The sequence below is a fragment of the Hylobates moloch genome, unplaced genomic scaffold (assembly GCF_009828535.3).
Source record: "Hylobates moloch isolate HMO894 unplaced genomic scaffold, HMol_V3 SCAFFOLD_4, whole genome shotgun sequence".
Taxonomy (NCBI): domain Eukaryota; kingdom Metazoa; phylum Chordata; class Mammalia; order Primates; family Hylobatidae; genus Hylobates; species Hylobates moloch.
The window spans coordinates 246,849-271,679 of record NW_026652279.1 but is presented as its reverse complement, the minus strand read 5'-3'; the positions used below and the strand labels follow the sequence as shown (position 1 = coordinate 271,679).

General features: G+C 60.2%; 2 protein-coding genes across 2 annotated transcripts in view; both read left to right on the top strand.

The window, feature by feature from the left end:
• The first annotated feature begins 307 nt into the window (after window positions 1–307).
• On the top strand, window positions 308–21,170 carry ANO9 (anoctamin 9). Its single transcript, XM_032149254.2, has 23 exons — window positions 308–398; window positions 6,142–6,216; window positions 6,303–6,425; window positions 6,846–6,991; window positions 8,157–8,212; window positions 8,307–8,365; window positions 8,446–8,519; window positions 9,429–9,563; window positions 9,653–9,749; window positions 10,024–10,084; window positions 10,189–10,271; window positions 10,695–10,799; window positions 10,882–11,046; window positions 11,130–11,166; window positions 11,325–11,436; window positions 17,930–17,987; window positions 18,086–18,183; window positions 18,268–18,410; window positions 18,513–18,665; window positions 19,407–19,554; window positions 20,117–20,218; window positions 20,293–20,386; window positions 20,517–21,170. The coding sequence occupies exons 1-23, from the start codon at window positions 393–395 to the stop codon at window positions 20,733–20,735; spliced, it is 2,349 nt and encodes a 782-aa protein (XP_032005145.1). The 5' UTR covers window positions 308–392; the 3' UTR covers window positions 20,736–21,170.
• A 2,866-nt stretch (window positions 21,171–24,036) lies between these two features.
• SIGIRR (single Ig and TIR domain containing) overlaps window positions 24,037–24,831 on the top strand; it is an 8,732-nt gene continuing 7,937 nt past the window's right edge. Inside the window, exon 1 of the mRNA XM_032149255.2 lies at window positions 24,037–24,276. The gene's annotated coding sequence lies outside the window, so the exon portion shown is untranslated. The remainder of the gene's footprint in view (window positions 24,277–24,831) is intronic.

Genomic DNA, 24,831 nt, shown 5'->3' with positions numbered 1-24,831 from the left:
TGAGCGGGGGTGAGAGAGGCAAGGCAAGTGGGGGTGTTGGTGCCAGCTCTGTCAGGGGCTCTGTACCATCCTGCTTCCCCCTAGGACCAGCTGTCATGAGACCCATCTCACAGTGGAAACCCCCTTCCCAGGAACTCCAGCCTAGGAATTCCCCTCTGGCCCCTGACCCGCCATCTGGGCTCCAGGAAGGTGTCCCAGGCTCCAGGGGCTGGGGTACTCTCCTGGCCTGGACGCTGGCTCCTCCCCGACTACACCCAGGCGCAGCAGCTGCAGGACGCTGGAGGAGGAGGAGGGAGGGGCGAGCCCCACGCGGAAGTCAGGTAGGAGCACCCGCCACTGGCAGCCACTCTCCTGGCCGCCAAACCCCAGCCAGAACTCCGGCCGCAGCCAGCATGCAGGTGAGTCCTGCGCTCAAAAGGGTCCACACCTTTGAGGCCCCCAGCCACGCCCACGCCCGGGCCACCCGGCCCCAGCTGCCCCCCGCCAGCCCCACCTGGAAGGCGCCTGTGTGTGTGGGGGGGGTCCCTGCAGGCTGCCAGGTCGGGTGAGGGTGAGAGCCCGGCTCAGCCAAGCTGCCTCCTGGACCCCTGGGGCACGATGGGGGTTGGAAGCGCTGGAAGAGGGCGGCGTTCATCCCTCCAGCCCGGGATTCTGAGGACACCAAGGCTGGGCTCTTAGCAAGTGTGTGGGACCAGGAACCTTTACCAGAGTCCTGAATACGCCATGGAGAGGGCATGCCCACCGGGGCGGGGGCTGCTGGTGAGGACCCCAGACCTGGCAGCTTTGCCTTGCAGCTGGCCCCTAAGGGGGAGCAGGCCGTGGGCTCCAGGCAGGCTGCCCCGCGGTTGGGAGCTGCAGAGTGGCCGGCGGGCTGTGAGCTCTCTGCTCCCCAAGGACCCCTGCCCAGCACAGGTGGGGGCTGACTGCTGCTGCTGGATTCCGATTCTGGGGGAGGGGGTGCAGGGGAACATGCAGAAAGACATCCTTTCTCCCCTGGGCCAGCGAAGAGGTCACCTGGGGCCAGGGCCAACACCTGGGCGGGTCAGCACCTGGTCGGCCCAGGGAGGAGGCAGTGGTGAGGTGCGGAGTGAAACCAGCCTCCCTCTCAGCCTGCCAGGGCCTCCACGTGTGGGCTGCGCCGGCAGCCTCTTGCTCCATCTCTGCCCAGGGCTCTCCTTGGCCCTCCACATCCAGCTCTGACACCCTGGCTGCTCAGCCCAGCACCTGATGCCCCTTAGCCTGAGCTCAGGGTCCCCTCTGCCAGCCCCTTCCTCCCATGCTGGGGGTAGAGGAGAGACTTGGGGCTGGCCAGGTGTTGGGTTGGGAGAAGCAGCACCTGGTTTGTCAGAAGTGAGAGCATCAGTCCTTCAAAAAAGACAGTTGCAGCCAGGCCTGGTGGCACGTGCCTGGGTCCCGGCTACTCCGGAGGCTGAGGCAGGAGGACTGCTTGAACCCGGGAGTGGTGGCGTGTGCCTGCAGTCCCGGCTACTTGGGAGGCTGAGGCAGGAGGATTGCTTGATCCTGGTCCTGGTGGCGCGTGCCTGCGGTCCCAGCTACTCCAGAGGCTGAGGCAGGAGGACTGCTCGAACCCGGGAGTGGTGGCGTGCGCCTGCAGTCCCAGCTACTCCGGAGGCTGAGGCAGGAGGGTTGCTTGAGCCTGGGAGTTCTGGGCTGTAGTGTGTTAGGCTGACTGGGTGTCCGCACTGAGTTCAGCATCAATATGGTGACCTTCTAGGAGCAGGGGACCACTAAGTTGCCTAAGGAGGGGTGAACCGGTCCAGGTCGGAAATGGAGCAGGTCAAAACTCCTGCGGTGATCAAAAAGGACAGTTGCAGACATGGGGAGGACTTGGTAGTCCCCGCTCCAGGCTGGATCTGGGTGTGCCTTTCCTCTGCTCTAGCCCCTTCCATGGCTCCCCACTGCCCCCTGCTGAAGTCCAAGCTCTCCAGTTGGCCAAGGAGCCTCCCCTGATTGGCCTCTGCCAACCCCCAGCCTCCCCTTCTGGCAGCTCCCTTCTTGCCCTTTATACTTCTGCAAAGCTGAAGTGCCAAGGACTGAGTCCCTGGACTCAGTTTCCATAGGTGCTGAGTGCTGAGTCACCAGGAGTAGTAGCTACCAAGTCATCCTTGGAGGTGCTGAGTGCTGAGTCCCTGGGAGATGCTGACTGCTGAGTCCCAGACACCAACTGCACCCTGATTCTCAGGGCCTGCCCACACATGTTCTTTCTCCCAGGAATGCTGCCCCCATTTTCTCACCTTCTGCCAACCTCTTGCCCTACAATGCCAAGCTCCATGCCTCCTCACCTGCCAAGTAGGCCCCGGCCCCTGCGTTCGCGAATGCCACGCACTGCCTGGGAGGGCTGCATGCAGGTCGCTCCATCAGTTTCTGGGGATGGATGGGCACACGGATGGGTGAACTGACAGATGACAGACTGGGCAGCTGGAGGGAGGGAGGGGGTGCAGACGACTGGCTTCAGGGGCTCTGAGGAGCAGAGCCAGGTGGGGAGGATTTGCTCAGAGGATGCGTGGGCTGGGCAGAGGCAAGGCACTGTGGCTCGCAAGGTGGGCCTCTCCATGCTCGGGACTGTGGTGGGGCAGGAGGGGACCCTCCGTGGATGACGAGACTGTAAAGTTCTCAAGGGCCAGATCCCAGAGGGCTCAGGGCGCCAGCCAAGAGGCTTGACGTGACCTCAGGAGGAGGTGAGGCCCAAACACCTTCCCATGCACAGCTGGGGTGATGTGCGTCACGGAACCCCCTGGCCAGGCCTCTCAGGAGTGGGGTAGGGTCATATCTGCACAGCCTTCTCCTCTGCCTGCCCCCAACCTGGAGGCTGGACTGGGAAGAGGATGGATGGGCAGCACCCCCAGCTCTGTCCTCACACTCCAGCCCTTGGGAGGGAGGGTCTCCTTCGGGCTACAGTGTCTCCAGAAGCCTCCTCATTGGGAGCCAGGGGCTTGCCCGCTGGACGCTGGCCTATGCCCACAATGAGGGTGCCAGGAGCCCCCCACCAACTCCCTGGGGCCCTGGATTACTGGGTGTGCCACCTGTGAGGGCTGTGGGACAGGAAGGACGGGGGAGGGCAGTGTGTGGTTCTGTCCACCTTCTTCCTGTGTCTGTACATCGCTGAGGTGACTCTGGGGGCCGGGGTGAGGACACCCTGTCGTACAGACGAGGAAACTGAGGCCTGGGGTATTTCAGGGGCGTCAGAGCTAGGGCTTGGTTGGCTGTCCACCCAGAGCCGGCCTCCCTCTCTGGCTTTGCAGATGGCAAGGCTGGCTGAAGCTTCAGAGGCCCCGAGACTGAGTGTGTAGGGCCAGCCCCTGTCCCTACCCTGGGAGCTGGGAGCCTGTGGGCCCACACATGGCTTCCCGGAGGTGGGGCCCATGGACTGGGGACATGGGGGTCCCAGACATCTCACTGTGGATAAACCGAACAGTCTGCTTGGCTGGAAGTGGAGGTGACTTCAGGTGGTCCAGCCCCAACCTGTGAAGACCCCGAGGGCGGTGTGGAGAAGCCAGGCTCCCGTGGTCCGTAAACACTGGCCCCGGAGACGGATGGACAGATGGATGGCCCAGTCCTGGAGGCTGGTGGCTGTGGCCCCGGGGATGGGCCGGTGGGTGTGGCTCTGTAAACACTGGCCCTGGAGACGGATGGACAGATGGACGGTCTGGTCCTGGAGGCTGGTGGGCCCAGTGTTCTGCAGCAGAGTCTCAGAGCCTGGGGCCTGTCTAGCTGTGTGTGTCGGTGGCGGGGGCTACACCTGTCTGGCTGTGTGTATCGGGGGGGCTACACCTGGCAGGCCTAGTGCTTCTGCCCTGTCCGAGGGAGCAGCTAAGGGCAGCCAGGGGCTGGCATGCCCCAGGTGTGCGTGTAGCTCTGCCCCGGGGTGGAGGGCTCCCTGTCAGCCCACATCAGTGATGGGGGCTCCACACCCCATTCTCCGGGGGAGGCTGATCCTGCTGTTTGCGGAGGCGTGGGGTCATCACTCCAGTGCCGCACGGTGTCTTTGGTGGGGAGGGGGTTTCTGTGCCTCATTTCTGGGGTGAAGGATGGCTTCTCACCCCCACCTTTGAGAATGTTCCCCAGGGACAGTCCCCTCTCCCAGGCTTCTCCGAAAGTCCTGCCTGGTCTGGGGTCCCTGACTCGTCCCTTCCTTCTCAGGGGTCTGGGCTTATCCTGCCTGCTTTCAACTTTTGGCCCAGGCTGATGTGAGGGGGTCTCTAATTTCAGCCTCCGCCAGAGGAGCTGGGGTTCTGGGCAGAGGAGGGACCCTCATCCTGGGTCTGAAGCCAGGCATGTGAGGGGCCATTGCCCCATGAATCCCTCCAACACAACACTTCCCGGGCCCCTACGGAGGCAAGCTGCAGAGCTGGAGCCGTGATGCCCACGTCCCCCAGACCACCAGTCCCCTCCAGGGATGCTGCCCTCTGCACTGAGACAGAGGTGCCTCTCCTGCCTGAGCAGGTGCCACGCCCCTTCCTGGCTTCTGTGGTTGAGATGGTAGAGAGAATAGGGAGATCCGTCCCGGAACCAGTAGCTCCTGGTGTGTATGTGTGGGGTGGGGGCTGGAAGCCAGACCTGGACTAGGGTTGCAGACTTAGCAAAACAAAACAAGAAACAGGGCCGGACGTGGTGGCTCAAGCCTGTAATCCCAGCACTTTGGGATGCCGAGGCGGGCGGATCACCTGAGGTCGGGAGTTCGAGACCAGTCTGCCCAACATGGAGAAACCCTGTCTTTACTAAAAATACAAAATCAGCTGGGTGTGGTTGCATGTGCCTGTTAATCCCAGCTACTCGGGAGGCTGAGGCAGGAGAATCGCTTGAACCCGGGAGGCGGAGGTTGCAGTGAGCCGAGATTGTACCACTGCACTCCAGCCTGGGCATCAAGAGGAAAACTCTGTTTCAAAAAAAAAAAAAAAAAAAAAAAGGAAACAAAAGAAAAAAAAGAAACAGACACCCAGTCAAGCTGAATGTCACATAAACAACATTTTTGGTGTAGGCGTGTCCCATGCAATCACTGGGGCATCTATGCTATACTATGCTATACTAGACTAGACTATACTAGCCTAGACTATACCATACTACGCTACACTGTGCTATGCTATGCTATCCTATCCTATCCTATCCTATACTACACTACACTACAATACTATATCCTTCTGTTGTTTATCTGGAAATCAAGTGTGACTGGGTGGCCTCTATTTTACCTGGCAACCCTCAAGGGCCAACTGGCTCAAGCAGTCAAGTGAGACTTTCTGGAGAAGGCAGGTCTTGAGCTTGGCGAGGATGTGGCTGGCAGAGGGGAGGGACTTAGGTGCAGGGACCGGGTGTGATGCAGCCAGTGACAGCTTGGAGACTGCCTCAGTAATTAACAAATATCAGGGGATGCTCTGAGGCCCTGCAAATTCCCGTCCTCCGGAAGGTTCTGGCCCCAGACTCTTGTATCCCTGTGTCTGCTGGGATGTGCCTGCGGCCGTCACCCTGCAGGAGCCCCGTGCACTGTGCCCCGCGGGCACTCACCTCACCTGCTGCAGGATCCTCCCTGTGGGGGGACGGCATGGTGCATGGTGTCCATCCGTCTGCCCAGCCCCGGGGACCTGATGTGAAATGGGGCCGCTGTGAGTGCCCTTGTCTGCACCTCCAGGGGTGGACGGGCTGGGCCAGGGGCTGGGAGCGTTTAATTTTAAACACAGTGCAACAGGTTTCCAAACCCGTGCTCTGATACGCACAGCACTGGGAGTGTGCAGGGGCGCCTGTGGCTTCTCCCGCGCATTGGTCTCCTGGTCCTCTGACCTGCGTTTCCTTAGCTATTCTGGCGTTCTCATGGCTTCCCCTGTCGGTTGCTCACTGTGCTCCTCTTCTGCACAATCCCGTTGGCCTCTGGGCTGCGTCTTCCCTTTTGCAATTGTAGGAGCCCCTCATGTGCTTCTGTTTCCACAGTCCTTTGTCGGTTGTTTGTAGCAGGCCCTGGCCCTCTGGCCTGTCACCCGCCTATAGCCATCTCCTCGGGACTCTTTGCTGTTCTCGTTGTGGGGAGGGATGGTGTGTGACCACGTGGTCCGCTGCAGGGACCCGCCAATGAGGGGGCATCTCGCCCCCAGTCACATCCTCCTATCCCTTTCTCTGCCCCCAAACCCCCAGGGCGAAGAGAGCCTCCGGATCCTGGTGGAGCCCGAAGGGGACAGCTTCCCGCTGATGGAGATCAGCACCTGTGAGGTGGGTGTCCATGGGCCCCTCCCGGGCCCCGCCTGGCCCTGCCCTGCCCCTTCACCTGCGTCTGGCCCCATGCCTCCTCCCTGCAGACTGAGGCCTCCAAGCAGTGGGACTATGTCCTCGTGGCCCATCGTCACACCCAGAGAGACCCCCGGCAGGCGCGGCAGCAACAGTTCCTGGAGGAGCTCAGGAGAAAGGGTTTCCACATCAAGGTGGGCGGGTGCCCAGCGAGGGGCAGGGCTGTGGGGCCAGGGCGGGTGCCCAGCGAGGGGCAGAGCCGTGGGGCTGGTCATGGCGGCACGGTGGGCCAGGCTTGGAGGCTCTCTCCTGGGCGGGAGGACTGGGGAGAACCAGGGGCGTGGGGAGCGAGGCAGCTCCATGGCTCTGGGCCACGGCTGCAGATGAAGGGAGGGTTCTGAGGTAGAATACAGGGGGAAGGGTTCTGAGGTGGGATAGAGGGGGGAGGGTTCTGAGGTGGGATGGGGGGGTTCTGAGGTGGGATAGAGGGGGGAGGGTTCTGAGGTGGGATGGGGGGGTTCTGAGGTGGGAAAGAGGGGGGAGGGTTCTGAGGTAGAATAGAGGGGGGAGGGTTCTGAGGTGGGATAGAGGGTCCCATGTGCCCCCACCCCCAGGTGATCCAGGACCATAAACAGGTTTTCTTTGGGATCCGTGCTGACAACAGCGTCTTTGGCCTGTACCGTACTCTCCTCCTGGAGCCCGAGGGCCCCACCCCCCATGCCGAGCTGGCCGCGCCGACCACCATCCCGGTCACCACGAGGTGAGAGGCTGCACCCAGAGCCCTGGCCAGGAGGACCCCTTGCCACCTGTGTGCTTGGTCCAGACTGGGCAGGAGACAGTGCCAGGCTCTGGGCGTCACCGAGGCAGGACAGCCGCGTGTTCTCAGGGCAGGGGCCGCAGGTGTGAGACCCACCGGCTGTGTGAGCCTCAGCTTCCCCGTCCCAGTGAAGGATCATGGTGGTTCTCACCCCTCAGAGCGTTCTGAGGGCTCCGTGTGGCTGCCTGCGTTCCTGGGGACACACAGCCAGCCTTAGGGGGTGGGCAGGATTTACAGAGGCCCAGAGGCCCATCCTGGATCAAGGCCGGTGTCTCTTGAAGACCCCTCCTCTCCAGGTCCGATGCGCCTTCTGGACACTGTCCCTGGCCTCCCAGGCACAGATGCAGAGGCCAGGCAGGGACAGCCTCCTCACTCCCTAAGGCCCTGCTTCTCCCCAATCCTCCAGCCCAGGAGGAAGCCTCTAAGCCTGGCCCTCCGTGCCCCCATGACCTGCCCAGCCCGGTCCAGGCCCATCCAGGCCCCGCAGGGCTCAGCCAGGGCCTGCTTGGTGGACCGGCCAAGGACACTCCTGGCATTGGTTACGAGGCAGCGGAGGGCACCCGTGAACAGAGAGCCGTGGGTCTTGGGGAGTTGCTAGGGGGCATCAAAGGAGGGGAGGTGGCTTGAGGGGGCTGACGGGAGCCTGCGACGTGCCCTGGGGTGTCCAGGAGCCATGTCTCTAGGGACAGGGGGAGGCTCGGAGCCCGGCTCTGCCGTCGGACGCTTGGCTGTGATGCTTCGTGGCTGTGTGGCCTTGGGACGTTCCCTTTCCTGAGCCCCAGTTTCTGCACAGTAGAACAGAACAGCTCCTAGGGTATAAGGAGGGTGTGTGCAGATAAAGGCTGGGGTGTGCTCTGGACACATGGGACCCGCAGGTGGGAGGTGTGGTTGGAGGTGCGGGCTGTGGTCTGGGCTTCTGGGAGGAGAGGGAGCCCCCAGCCCAGCCTCATCCTGGACGCCATGGGGCAGGCCAGACCCTGGGAGCACTTTAAGGAGGGTGCGGGCTGGGCTCCAGGGTGAGTTGTGGATTCTGGGTTCTGTCACGGCTGGCAGGCTGGGGGCAGGGTCCCCTGTGGTCATACGGGGCCACCCTGCTCTGACTCTTGAGTCTCAGAATCCGAATCGTGAACTTCGTCGTCATGAACAACAAGACCTCGGCTGGTGGTAAGGGCAGGGGTGGGGCACCGACAGGGGCGCTGCGGGCAGGGTTCTCCCAACACCTCACTTCCCCTGACTCGTGAACCCCTGTGACCCACAGAGACCTTCGAGGATCTGGTGAAGGACGGGGTCTTCGAGGCCAGGTTCCCCCTGCACAAGGTGAGGGGTGGTACGGCCTGGAGAGGGCCTTGGGGTGGGACCCCGGGATGGGGGCTCTCACTCTCTGTCACCTGAGCCAGGGGGAGGGACACTTGAAGAAGACGTGGGCGCGGTGGAGACACATGTTCCGGAAGCAGCCAATTGATGAAATCAGGTAACGCTGCCCAAAGAGATCACAGGAACCCCGCAGACGGCCCCGCCTCCTGTGGACGCCCCCAGATACCCGCGGGAGCCCCCACACCCCTGCAAATGCCCCCCAGATACCCGCTGGAGCCCCCACACCCCTGCGAACGCCCCCCAGATACCCGCGGGAGCCCCCACACCCCTGCAAATGCCCCCCAGATACCCGCTGGGGCCCCCACACCCCTGCGAATGCCCCCCAGATACCCGCGGGAGCCCCCACACCCCCGCAGACGCCCCCCAGATGCCCGCTGGAGCCCCCACACCCCTGCAGATGCCCCCCAGATACCCGCTGGAGCCCCCACACCCCTGAGAATGCCCCCCAGATACCCACGGGAGCCCCACACCCCCGCAGATGCGCCCCAGATGCCCGCTGGAGCCCCCACACCTCCACGGATGCCCCCCAGATACCCACGGGAGCCCCCACACCCCCATGGACGCCCCCCAGATACCCATGGGAGCCCCCACACCCCCGCGGACACCCCCAGATACCTGCAGGAGCCCCCACACCCCCCGCGGACATCCACACACACCACCCGGAAGCCGCCACCCCCTGTAAACGCCCCCACACACCACCCAGAAGATGCCCCCACACTGCTCACACCCTCACAGATGCCCCCACACCCACAGATGTGCTTCCCATTCAGACTCACTGATGCCACCAAAGGAGAGACCCGCCTCTCCCACCCTGTCCCTCCCCCACTGCCCCTTCCCACCCCTGTCCTTCCCCCGTCCCTCCCCCATCCCTCCCCCGATGTCCCCTCCCACCCCATCCCTCCCCCGCTTCCCCTTCCCACCCCCATCCCTCCCCTACTGCCCCCTCCCAACCCCATCCCTCCCCCACCGCCCCCTGACAGCTGGCCTTGACCCCTGCTGCCTGCAGAAACTACTTTGGGGAAAAGGTGGCCCTGTACTTCGCCTGGCTGGGCTGGTACACCTACATGCTGGTACCGGCCGCCCTGACGGGCCTCTTAGTCTTTCTGAGCGGATTCTCGCTGTTCGAGGCCAGCCAGATCAGGTGGGCTGCAGCAGGGGCCAGGTGTGGGGGGCTGGGGTGGGCCCTACTGCCTGGAGGAGCCGGCCCCAGCCTCATCCCTGCCCCTCCAGCAAGGAGATCTGTGAGGCCCACGACATCCTCATGTGTCCCCTCGGCGACCACAGCCGCAGGTACCAGCGGCTCTCGGAAACCTGCACTTTTGCCAAGGTTTGTCGCCTCCGGGTCCACCCCAGGGCCTGCGGAAGACGGGTCCTCCCGAAAGGGGGGAGCTCAAGGCCTGGAGCCCTGCAGAGCTGCTCAGCTTCCCCACAGGGCTGACGGGAGGCCCAGCCCCAGCCCACCCGCCCATTTCCTCAGCCCACCCGCTCCTCTCCCCGGCTCACCTGCCCCCCTCCTCGGCTCTCCTGCCTCCCTCCCCAGCTCACCTGCCCCCCTCCCCAGCTCACCCACCTCCTCTCTGGCCCACCCATCGCCTCCCCAGCTCACCCACCTCTTTGACAATGATGGCACGGTGGTGTTCGCCATCTTCATGGCTCTCTGGGGTGAGTTGCTGTGGGACGCCTTGTGGGGCCAGGGGAAGTGCCAGCCCAAGCTCCAAGGTCCACCTGACGTAGTGCAGTGATGCCCCTTCTTGCCCCCGCCGCAGCCACGGTGTTCCTGGAGATCTGGAAGCGGCAGCGCGCCCGCGTGGTCCTGCACTGGGACCTGTACGTGTGGGATGAGGAACAGGTGAGGCGGAGTTGGCAGCGCAGCTGAGGCCGACCCGGGCAGGGGCTGTTGGCGCCCGATGCCCTGCATGGCCCACATATGCCTGCTGTGTCCGAGGCGTGTCCCGTGTCTGTCTCCCCACGTGTGGGGAGTGTGTCCTGTGTCTGTCCACCCGTGAGGCGTGTCCCGTGTCTGTCTCCCCACGTGTGGGGAGTGTGTCCTGTGTCTGTCTGTCCACCCGTGAGGCATGTCCCGTGTCTGTCTCCCCACGTGTGGGGCGTGTGTCCTGTGTCTGTCCACCCGTGAGGCGTGTCCCGTGTCTGACTCCCCACATGTGGGGTGAATGTCCCATGTCTGTCCACCCATGAGGCATGTCCCTGTGTCTGTCTCCCCATGTGTGGGATGAGTGTCCCTTGTCTGAGGCTTGCCCGGTGCTCTCCCCAGGAGGAAATGGCACTTCAGCTCATTAACTGCCCTGACTACAAGCTCCGGCCACACCAGCACTCCTACCTACGCAGCACCGTCATCCTCGTCCTGACCCTGCTCATGGTACACAGGGGACACCGCGGTGGGGCTGGAGACCCAGGCTGCACGCCCTCCCCGGCCCCCGCCCACCACAGCTGTCCGGCAGATCTGCCTCATGATCGGCATGGCCCACATCCTGGTGGTCTACCGCGTCCTGGCCTCCGCGCTCTTCAGCAGCTCGGCCGTGCCCTTCCTGGAGGAGCAGGTGACCACGGCAGTGGTGGTGACCGGGGCTCTGGTGCACTATGTGACCATTGTCGTCATGACCAAGGTGGGGCCGGGAGCAGGGCAGGCCCGAGCTGGGGGGTCCACTAGAGCCCCAGTGAGCCCATTCAGTGCCCTCCTCCTCCTCAGATCAACAGGCACGTGGCCCTGAAGCTTTGTGACTTTGGTGAGAGGACGACCCCAGACCCTCTTGGGGGACCCGGCGGGAGGACTCAGGGCTGGGGCCTTGGGGCTGTGGTCAGAGAGCAGGGGAGGGGACCCTTCCGGCTGCCCCAGGGCCTCTCCTATGAGCAGGGAGAGAGGTGAGGGCCGGTTCCATTCCAGAGATGCCCAGGACCTTCTCGGAGCGAGAGAGCAGGTTCACCATCCGCTTCTTCACGCTGCAGTTCTTCACCCATTTCTCATCTCTCATCTACATCGCCTTCATCCTGGGCAGGTAGGGCTGGCGCCAGGCTCCCTCCAACCCAACTCACGACGGCTTGTTCCACCGCCTTTAAAGTGGCGATATCCATTCTTTTAATTTTAAAAGTAATTTCTGCTGAGAGCAAGTGGAAATCCAGTCTAGAGACGTGTGAGCAAAGCCTGCAGTGAGCCCAGCTCCTGGATCCCGGGCCCCGAGGTGGCATCAAGACAGTCCGGTGGCCTCCCCGGCTTTTTCATGCATTTGCAGGCACCTAACAGCCCTGGCAGAAATGGCTTTGTCCCGGGAATAACTGCACCTGCTCTTTATGCTGAAAATGCACTCAGCGTCTTCCTGGGCCTGCCTGCCCACACATCCTCGTATACACATATATATGAGAGAGAGAGACAGGGTCTTGCTGTCGCCAGGCTGGTGTCCAGTGGCACAGTCTTGGCTCACTGCAGTCTTGACCTCCTGGGTCTTCTGAGTAGCTAGGATTACAGGCATGCACCACCACACCCAGCTAATTGTAATATTTTTTGTAGAAATGGGGTCTCACCTGTTACCCAGGCTGGTCTCGAATTCCTGGGGTCAAGCGATTCTCCCGCCTCAGTCTCCCAAAGTGTTAGGATTTCAGGCGTGAGCCACTGCACTTGGCCAAAAAAAGGCGCATATTGATTGATGGAGCCAGAAAGGCTCATTTCACTACTTAGGAAGGTGTGGTGAGAGAGATGCTGGCTGCAGCTTTACTTTTTTTTTTTTTTTTCGAGATGGAGTCTTGCTCTGTGGCCCAGGCTGGAGTGCAGTGGTGCGATCTTGGCTCACTGCAACCTCTACGTCCCGGGTTCAAGCAATTCTCCTGCCTCAGCCTCCTGAGTGGCTGGGAGCACAGGTGCCCACCACCACGCCCAGCTAATTTTTGTATTTTGTGTAGAGATGGGGTTTCACCATGTTGGCCAGGCTGGTCTCGAGCTCCTGACCTCAGGTGATCCACCCACCTTGGCCTCCCTAAGTGCTGGGATGACAGGTGTGAGCCACCACGCCTGGCCCTGTAGATGTTGGTTCTTGACCCCCATCCGTCTTGGGAAAGGCGTGCACCATGGCTTGTCGTGGGCCACGTCTCTCCTGGTGGGACCTCTCACTCTGGAAGTTCTTAGGGGCGAACCCTGGTCTCCTGTCTGGAGGCAGAAGGACGCTGTCTATGTGCTGGGAGGCCAGCTGGGTTGGGGAGGACAGTGTGGGGCCTCAGTGTCAATTGGTCCAACCCTGTGTGCTGAGTCCTTGGTTGTTCAAACCCCTAGTGAGCTTCTAGTCCTCCTAAGGGGGCTTTGTGGCCAGGTAGGAGGCCCAGGGACCTTCCAGCTCGGCCTGCATTCCCCTAATCAGTGCCCCCAAGCCACCAGGGGTACCCAAGTCCTGAGGCTTCCTGGGAGATCCTGGCAGGGCTGGGTAGCTTCCTGAGTGTCTCCCCCGAAAGCCTGATGTCTTGAGTGGACTGTAGGCCTCTCCAATTCCCTTCCACCTATAAGGTGATGCCTGGTAGTGGGTGTCAGCAGCCTGCCATTTTATTTTTATTTATTTACTTTTAGAGATAGTATCTTGATCCATTGCCCCAGGCTGGAGTACAGTGGTACAATCACAGCTCACCGCAGCCTTAAACTCCTGGTTCCAGCAATCCTCCTGCCTCAGCCTCCTGAATAGCTGGGACTACAGGCATGTGCCACCATGCCTGGCTAATTTTTTCTATTTTTTGTAGAGACAGGGTTTTGTCCTGTTGCCCAGGCTGGTCTTGAACTCCTAGGCTCAAGAAATCCTCCTGCCTCGGCCTCCCAAAGTGCTGGGATGACAGATGTGAGCCACCACGCCTGCAGTCGCCATTTTAATTGTGACTTGGGAGTTTGCATTTACGTTAACATAGGTCCTGCTAAAGAGACCTCCAGAAAGGCTGTGTCAGTGACAAAGCCACTCACGGTGTGTGAAACCACGCATTCCATCTTGAGCTGACAGGCAAAGTCTTTTCATTGTTTAAAAGTGCCTTTAAAAAACTATTGGTGAGGGGCCGGGCACGGTGGCTCACACCTGTAATCCCAGCACTTTGGGAGGCCAAGGTGGGCGGATCACGAGGTCAGGAGATCGAGACCATCCTGGCTAACACGGTGAAACCCCGTCTCTACTAAAAATACAAAAATTAGCCGGGCGTGGTGGCGGACGCCTGTAGTCCCAGCTACTCGGGAGGCTGAGGCAGGAGAATGGTGTGAACCCGGGAGGCGGAGCTTGCAGTGAGTCGAGATGGAGCCACCGCGCTCCAGCCTGGGCGACAGAGCGAGACTCCGTCTCAAAACCAAAAAACTATTGGTGAAGTCTGGCATCTTTCCAGATATTTATTGATCATTGTATTTTTTTCCTATGAATGGACTGTTCATATTATCTGAGCATTTTTGTTAGGTTATCGTAGCATGAAAGCCAGGTTTCTTTCTTGCTTTCTTTTTTTTTTTTTTAACTGTCAGTTTCTTAAAATCGTGGTATGTTTTACTTTGCATCATATTTATAACATTTATTGTACAGCTCTTTTGTTTTTCCTGGAGTTTATCTTTTGTTGTTTTTTATTTTGTCTGCCTTCCAATCCATCTCCTGGTGTTTCTAATTGCCTCTTCTTCTTGAATGCCCTTATCAATTTTATCCAGCCTGTCTATGGTACATCGTGTATTGCACGGAGTCCTTTTTCTTCCAGAGATCTTCCTTGGGAGCCTTTTGCTCCCGCGCGTCCCGTCTCCGTGCCTCCTTTTCCTCCCGCGCGTCCCACGTCTCTGTGTCTCCTCCTGTAACATCTGGAGATATTTCCTTCACTTTGCCTTTTTCTCCATCCATTTATTTCTTTGTTTTACATTTAACAATTAAAGTCTTAATTTCTTTTTTTTTTTTTTTTTTGAGACGGAGTCTCGCTCTGTCACCCAGGCCGGAGTGCAGTGGCGCGATCTCGGCTCACTGCAAGCTCCGCCTCCCGGGTTCACGCCATTCTCCTGCCTCAGCCTCTCCGAGTAGCTGGGACTACAGGCGCCCGCCACCACGCCCGGCTAATTTTTTGTATTTTTAGTAGAGACGGGGTTTCACCGTGGTCTCGATCTCCTGACCTCGTGATCCGCCTGCCTCCGTCTCCCAAAGTGCTGGGATTACAAGCGTGAGCCACCGCGCCCGGCCTAAAGTCTTAATTTCTAAGAGTGTTTTTTGTTCCCTATTTATTTTTTATGCACAGCATCCCTTCCGTGTTTTTATGTTCTTGAGGATTTCAATTAGGTTTTCCTTCTCCCTAAGTTCTCATCTGTTCCCTAATTATCTCTTGTTTCCTAAAGGGTCCATTTTTTTTTTTTTTTTTTATCGTTATCCTCCTCTTACACAGGTGCTTTCCCTCTTGTGAGTAAATCTTTGTGGTTATTCATTTGTATTAAAGGCCAAGGAACTGATTTTTCCTGATGGATGAGATGGGTCTGTATAATAGTAGCTACATCCATTGCCCACTCACACATTCTATCATTAACTCATTTAATCTGCACAGTAGCCCTATAGGGCAGAGCTTCTCTCATTGCCATTTTACAGAATAGACGACTGAGGACCAGAGAGGTTAAGAAACTATCTCCAGGACACACAGCCAGTGGGTGGTGGAACAGATAAAAACCACAAAGTCTGGCTCTAGAGCTTAGTTCTGCACCTCTTTGCATGGGGAGGTGTCTCAGAAAACAGCGTGAAAAATGTACCTGGTTTCCCGTGTTACACTAGAGCAAATTTTCTTTTTGACAATATATTCTTTTATGGTTCTATTTTTTCACGCCACTCCTCAAGATTAATAAACATGTTCAACTGTGGGCCAGGTGCAGTGGCTCACGCCTGAAATCCCAGCACTTTGGGAGGCTGAGGCAGGCAGATCACTTGAGGTCAGGAGTTCAAGACCAGACTGGCCAACATGAAGAAACCCTGTCTCTACTAAAAATACAAACATTAGCCAGGCGTGGTGGCGTGAGCCTGTAGTCCCAGCTACTCGGGAGGCTGAGGCACAAGAATCACTTGAACCCAGGAGGCAGAGGTTGCAGTGAACTGAAATTGCACCATTGCGCTCCAGCCTGGGTGACAGAGTGAGACTCCATCTCGTGTGTGTGTGTGTGTGTGTGTGTGTGTGTGTTCAACTGTGATTTCCTTTAGATGTTTATAATTTCAAAATATGAAACGTTTGGCTGAGTGCAGTGGCTCATGCCTGTAATCCCAGCACTTTGGGAGGCCAAGGCAGGAGGATTACTTGAGGCCGGGAGTTCAAGACCAGCCTGGGCAATGTAGTGAGACCCACTGCCCCCCCACCCCCCACTGCACATCTCTACAAAAAATAGAAAATTAGTTGGGCATGGTGGTGTGGGCCTGTAGTCCTAGCTACTTGGGAGGCTGAGGTGGGAGGATCGCTAGAGCCTGGGGGGTGGAGGCTGTGGTGAGCCATAATGTCACCGTTGCACTCTAGCCTTCAGATCCCTGACTTGTAAGGAATTTGTTTTGGTGCAAGGGGCAGAGGCAGGAAGCCTGTTTGTTTGTTTCCAAATGGCACCCAGTCGTCCCCAAACCGTTGATTGACTCGTCATCCCCATCACCAGTCTGAACTCGAAGTGCCTTCTTCGTCATACACCAAATTCCATTCTTCGCTTATATATTGTCTTTTCATGGATTCTGACAATTCCAGGACCAGCCCCTTGCTGTGCTGGGTATTATTGCTTTATGCCTTGCTGTAGGGTGGGGCTAGCTGCTGTCCATCACTCTTCTTTTCTACTTTTTTAATGGTTATTTACATATGTTTATTCTTTCAGATGAATGTCAGAATCATTTTGTCAAATTACCAAAAGTTCTGTGAGACTGGCTGGGTGTGGTGGCTCACGCCTGTAGTCCCAGCACTTTGGGAGGCCGAGGTGGGCAGATCATGAGGTCAGGAGTTCGAGACCAGCCTGGCCAGCACAGTGAAACCCCGTCTCTACTAAATATACAAAAGTTAGCCGGGCGTGGTGGCGTGCGCCTGTAATCCCAGCTACTCAGGAGGCTGAGGCAGGAGAATCACTTAAACCCAGAAGGTGGAGGTTGTAGTGAGCCAAGATCATGCCATTGCACTCCAGCCTGGGCGACAGAGCAAGACTCTGTCTCAAAAAAAAAAAAAAAAAAATTCGGTGGGACTTGGCCTAAGATTGTATAAGTAAAATGATACATTATTTCCAAGAAAATCACTGTAACAAATGACCACAGCTTAGTGGCTTCAACAATCAAATTATTACCTCCCAGTTCTGCAGGCCACAAGTCCTAGATGGGTCCCACCGGGTGAAAACCAAGGGGTTAGCAGGGCTAGGCTCCTTCTGGAGGCTTCAGGGGAGAATTCATGTTCAGCTTCTCCTTGGTGCACGGCTGCTCCTCCCCCTGCAGAGCTTGCAGCATGGGGCTGAGTCCTTCTGAGTCCTGAGTCCTTCTGATTCCTTCTGAGTCAGGCCAGCTCCCAGCTGCTCCCTGCCCCTATGGAGGGACCCTTGTGATTACACCAGAAAAACCCAGATAACCCAAGATAATCTCCCCATCTTAAAGTCAGCTGATTAGCAGCCTTAATACCATCTGCCGTGTGAGATAAAATTCCTTTGTCAGGTAAGAACGTGGTCACAGGCTCCAAGAATGAGCACGTGGACGTCTTTGCGGCCCATCACTCTGACTACAAATACATCCTGCGTTTTCTTATGGGAGAACGAGGTTCTCCATGCAAGTCTTTCATGCTCCTTAGTAGTTTTATAGTTTTCTTCATTTAGGCCCCACAGATGCCTTGTGAGTTTCAGTCTCGTTCTGGTGTAACTTGTGCTGGTGTCTGCGGGCGACCGATACTTTCTCATGCCATGTTTCCCTGCAGCTTTGCTGCACACAGAAAAGCCAGTTCTGCTGGATGCTCATTTTGTATCCACTTGAGCACTCGATTGCTTTATCCACCCAGCCTTTCAGTTGTTTTATTTTGATTTTCCAGGTATATAATCATGTTTTCTAAAAAGAGTCATTTTTTTCTTTGCAAATGCATACTGTTTATACTTCATATTTCTCTTGCTTATTTGAAAGGAATTCCAGCACCGTGTTAAATACCAGTTGTCGTGAGCTACAATAGGAATGCTTTTGGGATTTCATCACTGACAATGAGCCTGATTTGGCTTAAGATAGTTCATATATTTCTCATATTATGGAAAGCAGGTGATTTTAAACGCAAAATAACCCACTGTGCCGTTTCCACAGGGAGAAACCGAGGCCACTCGTAACAGACACTGGAGCATGTGTCAGAGCCTGTGGCCTCCCCTGTGTGTGTGTGCGCGCGCCCACGTGCGGGTGCGGTTCGTCTGGGTGTGAGCACCTGTGCCCCGCTCACCTGCAAGGCCTGCCCCGCCTGTTCTGTGTCTTTCCTCCCCACCGCTGTCCTGCTGCACCCACCCTGTCAGAGGCAGGGCGCTGCCCGCAGTGCCCCAGACTTCCCCTTCCCCCCCAGGATCAATGGCCACCCCGGGAAGTCCACGCGTCTGGCCGGCTTGTGGAAGCTGGAAGAGGTCAGTCACCCCCAGGCTTCATGCCCTGTCCCTGAGCCACTGCTCCCCTCACCGTCCCCCAGGACCGCTCCCTGATCCCCTCCTGTCTGGCCCCGCAGTGCCACGCCAGCGGCTGCATGATGGACCTGTTCGTGCAGATGGCCATCATCATGGGCCTGAAGCAGACGCTCAGCAACTGCTGCGAGTACCTGGTCCCGTGAGTGCCGACCCCCGCCCAGCCCCGGGAGCCCCAGGCCCCTCCGCCCCCTGCGCCCTCCCTGCCACGCAGCTCTCCCCGCAGGTGGGTGACCCACAAGTTGCGCTCTCTGCGGGCCTCCGAGTCCGGGCACCTGCCCCGGGACCCCGAGCTCACGGACTGGCGGCGCAACTACCTTTTGAACCCTGTCAACACCTTCAGCCTGTTCGACGAGTTCATGGAGATGAGTGCGTGGGCGCTGCGGGGCGGGGGTGTGCGGAGACGAATGCGGGGCGGGGGTCCACGGACATGAGTGCGGGGCGCCGGCGAGCCTGACCCCCACCCCGCAGTGATCCAGTACGGCTTCACCACCATCTTCGTGGCCGCCTTCCCGCTGGCGCCGCTGCTCGCGCTCTTCAGCAACCTCGTGGAGATCCGCCTGGACGCCATCAAGATGGTCTGGCTGCAGCGGCGCCTGGTGCCGCGCAAGGCCAAGGACATCGGTCAGGCCCGGCGGGCGCAGGATGGGCGGGAACCGGGCGGCCTCAGGCCTGTGGGCTTCCCGCTGGCCATGCCGGCTCACCTGGAAAAAATAATCTCTCCGATCTCACGCCGCAGACAGTCCCCAGCCCTTCTCCCACGGCCTCGGATGCAGCTTGAGCCTGGGGGGGGGTGGGGGGGGTGTCCCAGGAGTGGGCGGGGCCGGGCGCTTTGTAGGCTCCTCCCACAGACCGTCAGGATCTCAGAGGGGCTTGACGCCCCCAAGGGGGACCCAGGTTCTGCCAGTGGCTGGGGCAGGAACAGAGCAGCCGACCTCTGTCCCAAGACTGGCCACCCTGAGACGGACAGGCAGCAGGGGAGCGACAGGGGCTGGGGCACTGGATGTGGGGAAAGGGAGAGAGGTGTTAGGGAGGCCCCCAGTCTCGGGCCCGGGTTACAAGGTCTTACCCTGGGGTGGGAACCCAGGCGGTGGAGTGGCTGGGGGGCAGCTGAGAAGTTCAGGAAGATGGAGGGATGAGGATTCCAGGGTCGCTCCCTGTCCATGTCACGGTGAGGGATGCAGGAGCGCGGAAGCCATGCTTTAACATGGCTGGGGACTTCCTTGTGAATACTGTGGCCCTAGGGCTGCAAGGGGACACCATGCACAGAGACATGGCAGGCCCCGTGTTGGCCTGGGGTGGGGGTGGGGGCAGAACCAGCCCAGGGAGGCTGAGTCAGACCGCTTGCTCACTGCTCTGGTGCAGGGACCTGGCTGCAGGTGCTGGAGACCATCGGTGTGCTGGCGGTCATTGCCAACGGGATGGTCATCGCCTTCACATCTGAGTTCATCCCCCGAGTGGTCTACAAGTACCGCTATAGCCCATGCCTGAAAGCGGGCAACTCTACCGTGGAGTAAGGCCTCAGAGTGTCTGGAGACCCCTGGGAGAAACTGGCCCTACCACAGCCAAGCCCTAGGGGAACCCAGACCCCTTCTCCTGGGAATGCCTGGATCTGTCGGTACCCCTGGGCATTTAGTGAGGCTGGGGCCTGGGGGTGGCCCCTGCCCTGCGCCCACTGACTGCAGGCCCTGGGCTGGAGGTCAGGGGTAACTGGTCAGGACTGCAGTTGGGGGTGAAGTTCCCAGACCTGGCTCCCTCCCTATGTGAGGCGCTACGTGTCCTCTTCTGATTTATCCCGCTCTCTGACCTCGAGGAGCCACCAAACCGCAGACTGGGCCCCCAGGGCCAGTCTCTGGCAGGGAAAGTGGCTGGTGATGTCCAGAGTCCCCACAGCCCCCCAAGCCCCCCGGATGTGAAGATGTGCTTGGCCCGGGAGCCCCATCCCACTGGAGGCAGTCTGTGGTGTGGCCCCCACCTCACTGTTTGCTCCATAACGCAGACTAGAAGCACCCTGGGGCCTGAAGGGGCCGCCCTGGAAGCCCACCTCACCCCACACTCCTCTCCCCTCTCCCCAGCTGCCTCAAGGGCTATGTCAACCACAGCCTGTCCGTCTTCCACACCAAGGACTTCCAGGACCCTGATGGGATTGAGGGTTCAGAAAATGTGACTCTGTGCAGGTTTGGAACTCCCCATACCCCGAGAATGCCCTCTGAACTCCTGACCCCTGACCTCAGGTACTTCCTTACCCCAGATACAGGGACTACCGCAATCCCCCTGATTACAACTTCTCCGAGCAGTTCTGGTTCCTCCTGGCCATCCGCCTGGCCTTCGTCATCCTCTTTGAGGTGAGCCAGAACCGGGAGAGGCCTCGGAGTGGGTCCGGGCAGTTCTCTCTCCAGCCCTTCTCCCTGGCCCTGAACCCCCAAATGCCAGCTGGCACCTGACCGTGCTGGGCCTCTCCTGTGCTGCCCCTAGCACGTGGCCTTGTGCATCAAGCTCATTGCCGCCTGGTTCGTGCCCGACGTCCCTCAGTCGGTGAAGAACAAGGTTCTGGAGGTGAAGTACCAGAGGCTGCGTGAGAAGATGTGGCATGGAAGGCAGAGGCTGGGTGGGGTGGGAGCAGGCTCTCGGCCCCCGATGCCCACCGATCCCACCCCAGCCTCCATCTTCAGTGCCAGGAGCACAGATGTGTAGGGCCAGAGCCCGTCCAGAGGCCACCAGGAGCTGAGACAGTGCCACCACCAGCACCTCCCACCAGCCCACCGCTGGGCGTGTTGAGGGGTGCTGTGAGAAGGCTGTGCCCATGGGGGGCCGCATGAGTTTCCTGTATGTTCAGGGCTGTAAGCCGCCGCCCTGTTCCTCCTGCTCCGTCTTTGTGGGGGCTCTCAGGCTTGGCACAGCCCTGACTTGGACTCTGGGTGACCCTGGGCACCCACAGAACTGGGAGTGAGGACTCCTCAGGCAGCCACAAGGCAGGAAAACTGGCGCAAGTTTCCTGGGCCTCCCTCTGACTTCTGGGCGCCAGATCCTGCTGTGCCCCCATCCTGGCTGTTGGGGGTGTCCTGAGCCCACCTCGCTGGCCTGTTCCCTTCAGCCAGCCCCAGTTTCTGTAATAAAATTAAACCTGTCTGTCTTGCTTTCCTGGCCTCGCTGGGTCCGGGGTGGATTATATCTGCCCTAAGGGCTAGATGGGAAACTGAGACCCAGAGTGCCGAGGGTCTGGAACCAGGTGAGGCCGCCTCAGGCCGCCTGTCCCTTCTCCGGTTTCCCATGGGCTTCCAAGGGAGGGCGCCTATGGGGTCCTCTCGTCCCTGCACCTGGGGTGTTGAGGGAGGCAAGAGAAGACATCGGGGCCACTTGAGGCTGGGGTAGGGGTCAAGGCAGGCTTCCTGGAGGAAAGGGAAGAGGTAGGGGCGGACGCGCAGAACCCTGAGGGCGGTGGACGCTCCGAAGAGTCCCCAAGGCTCTGGGGCTCCGGGGCTCTGGGCGCTGGTTGGGCTGGTTTGGTCACTGGCCCCAGGCCCGTGCGGCAGCGGCTCCCGGGCAGCAGCGCAGCCTCCAGCGCCAGCCTTGGGGGCAGAGCGGGACGCTGGGGTCCGCCCCCGCCCTGACTGCGGGGCGGGGCCGCACCTGCTGCCGCTGCCGGGGCTGTCGCCGCTGCGCACCTGGCTCAGGTGAACTGCCCCGCCCACGCCCGGCGCGAGCCCCAGGTCCTGGCAGCAGGTGAGTGGCGGTCGCGATCAGACCCGCGAAGGTGAGTGGAGGTCGCTGTCCTCCCAGAGCCGCTGCAGGCCTGGAGTCGGGGCCCGGGGCGCTGCTTGTCCCTGGGCGCGGTCTCTCAGGAAATGGCTCGGGGCCGGGGAGGTACCCGCGTCGCCCGGAAGCCCGAGCTCGCCCGCGTCCTGGCCCTTTCCAGGCTTGGGGGAAGGGAGGAAAGTGGGCGAATGGGGCGGGGGCCGCCCTCTCCTCTGCCCGACGTGGTCAGCGGCTTTTTGGTGTGATCCTCGGCGCAGAACAGAGCGGGGCGAGGAGCGCCGAGGCGCGCAGGGATCCCACCTCTGTCCCCCAAGCCTGGATCCCAGCTCGAGGCTTCCTGAGGCGCCGAGGGCGGACCAAGAGTCAGGCTGGGGCCCGAGCTCGCCCGGCGCCGGGTGGAGCTTCCGCCATCCGCGCGCCTCTGCCCCAGCCGAGCGCCCCGAGCCGCACCCCCGTGCCTGCCCCCCGCGCGCTTCCCCGTTCTCCGCCCTCCGCACCTGGAGGGCGCCCAGGGCGCATGTGGGCGCGGGGTAGGGGAGCGAACCGGGGCCCCTCGGCCTGCGGGGCCGCAGCCTTTTACCCACGTTCCTGCTTCAGGACAGGCGCGGGGAGCCCAGCGCGCGCGGGGAGTGGAGGGGCGGTGCGTCCGAGCTGAGCGGGAGTCGCCCGCAGGCTGCTGAGTGCTGAGCGTCGAACCCACCGGGCAGGGGCGGCCGCGCACCGAGGACGCTGGCTGGGTCTGAGGGCAGGAGGAGCTGGCGCTTTCTAAGAACCTCAGGGTGCCCAGCAGAGTGCGGTGGGCAGTGCGAGGCGACCAGGGCCAGGCTTGGATTGAGATTCTGGGCACCTCGGAAGAGCTGTGAGGGCGAGGGTCGGAGACTTTGTGGGTTTTCATGCTTACCCTGGACGGTGGACTTGGGGGCTCGGGGGTGGAGGACGTTAGCAGAGAGAGGGAAGGAGGGGGTGCCATGTCAGGTCAAGCCAGCCCTGAGAGATGGTGACGCCGCGACCGGGTGCACAGAGCAGCCGCCGAGCTGGGGCTTCACAGTAGGTGGCTGACCCCAGGGCCTGTGCTTGAGGCCCTGCTCCTGCTTCCTGCGGGGGTGCCCTGGGCCCTGCTGTGCCTGCTTCCTGACCTGCAGTGTGGGGAGAACCTTCTTGAGGGGCTTCCAAGGGCCCACTTCAAGGAGGGGCTGGTCCCAGGCTCTGTAGGGGAAGGGGTACTGTCTTTGGGACCCTGAACCCAAGGCTCACCATCACCCAAGGCTGAGTGCTGGGACACAGGAGGGTCCTAGCAGGGCTGGGACTCAGCCAGACAAGTACGTGTAGAAAGCTGGCTGCTGAGAGGGTGCTCAGCCAGAGCCGGGAGGCTGTAGGGCAGCCCTCCAGGATGAAGCCCTGCCCCCATGTGGCTGAGGGCAGGGCTGGGGTCCAAAGGAGACCCTTGTCTGATTCTGTGGGCAATACCAGCCACCGGTCACTGGGTCCCCAGTCCCAGGTCAACCTGGGGGGTGTCAGTGTGGTGACAACAGGAGATGCCGTCTGCCCCTCATCTGCTCTGAGCCAGGAGCCTTGGCCACCTGTGTTTGCTCCTTATTTGGAAAAGGGGACGCTGCCCTCCCACCCCTGCCTGAAGGGAAGGTCCACAAGATGCCATAGCCCCTTGCAACTGCTCACCCATGGGGGGAGCCATGCCTGGGAGAGGGACGGGGAGAGGGCGTAAGAGCTCTGCCGGAGCCCCATTGTTGACTGGGAGTTTCTGAAGGCCCTGTTCCCTGGGGTCAGAGGTCAGAGACACATGGGGGAGCAAACCGGCTGGCCCCTTGGCTCCTGAGTGTGAGCCCTAGTGGCGTCTGGGAGGCATGCTGCGCGGTCCCCGGTCCTCCTTGTATGTATGCAGGATGGCCCTGGCTGGGTTCTCCTGGCTGGAGGACCCCCCAACCCATTACCCCCGGAACCTGCCCCTTTGAGCACCCCCCCACTCCACAACACACACACACGCACATACACACACGCACACACTGCACACACGCACACAGTGCAAACGCACGCGCACACACGCACGCACACACACTGCACACACACACACACACGCTGCACAGAGGAAAGTGCCGTGTGTGGGTGGGTTGGGGCGGGCCCCAGAGGAAGGAGCCGCTTGACTCAGAGCTACAGGAAGAGCCGGGGCAGGCGGGGTGAGAACCACCAACTGCCCGTCCTCCCGCCCGCCTAGGGAAGGGGTGGGTGCCTGGGTGGGGTTTAGGTTTAGGAGAGGATGTGACTGCAAGGCCAGGAAGCTACAGGGAAAGTTCTGATCAAAACACACAAAGACACGAGCCAGGTCCCCACCACACTTGGTGATGCATCCAGAGCAGCCTCGGTGCTGTGGACACCCCCTGGGGCCCAGCAGAGGGGAGAGTGTGCTCCCAAAGGCACATCAATGACCAACATTTGCCCCCCGGAGGAAAGAACTGGAAACCAGGTGACTCTGTGCCTTCCCTGCTGCTCTGAGTGAGCCTGTGTCAGGGCCTGGCTGAGAGGAGGCCCACGGTGCACAAGACCCATGCATGCATGTGTGTGTGAGACAGAGTGAGGGGCAGCAGGAGGCTGTGTGGCATCGGCGGCCAAGGGTGGGTGTCAGGTGCAGTGTGTGTGCTGTGGGGTGCTTGTGGTCCTGGGCTCTGTGACAAGCGTTGCAATGGGTGTTGTATATACTCAGAAGGTGTGTGAGGGGTCTGCAGCCTAAGCTGTGTGCAGTGGCAATGGGAGGTGTGTGTGGTAGGAAGTGTGCTGTGTAGGAGGTGCAAGTGTGCACACAGGCTGAGACTGAAGCTCTGTGCAGGTGCGCATGGGCCAGAGAGCTGTGTGTATGTGATGTGTGCAGGGGAGGAGGGGCAGAGGAGAGGGTGCAGGGGAAGGTAGGGAGGGGAGGGGGTGCAAGGAAAGGTGTGCAGGGAGAGGGTGCAGGGGAGCAGGTGCAAGGAGAGGCAGGCAGAGGAGAGGGTGCAGGGGAAGGTGGGCAGGGGAGAGGGTGCAG

Coding starts and splice junctions, on each gene's coding strand:
- ANO9 (XM_032149254.2), top strand. Junction 9,564..9,652: donor TTCGAGGCCAGCCAGATCAG/GTGGGCTGCAGC, acceptor CTGCCCCTCCAG/CAAGGAGATCTGTGAGGCCC. Junction 17,988..18,085: donor GCTTGTGGAAGCTGGAAGAG/GTCAGTCACCCC, acceptor CTGGCCCCGCAG/TGCCACGCCAGCGGCTGCAT.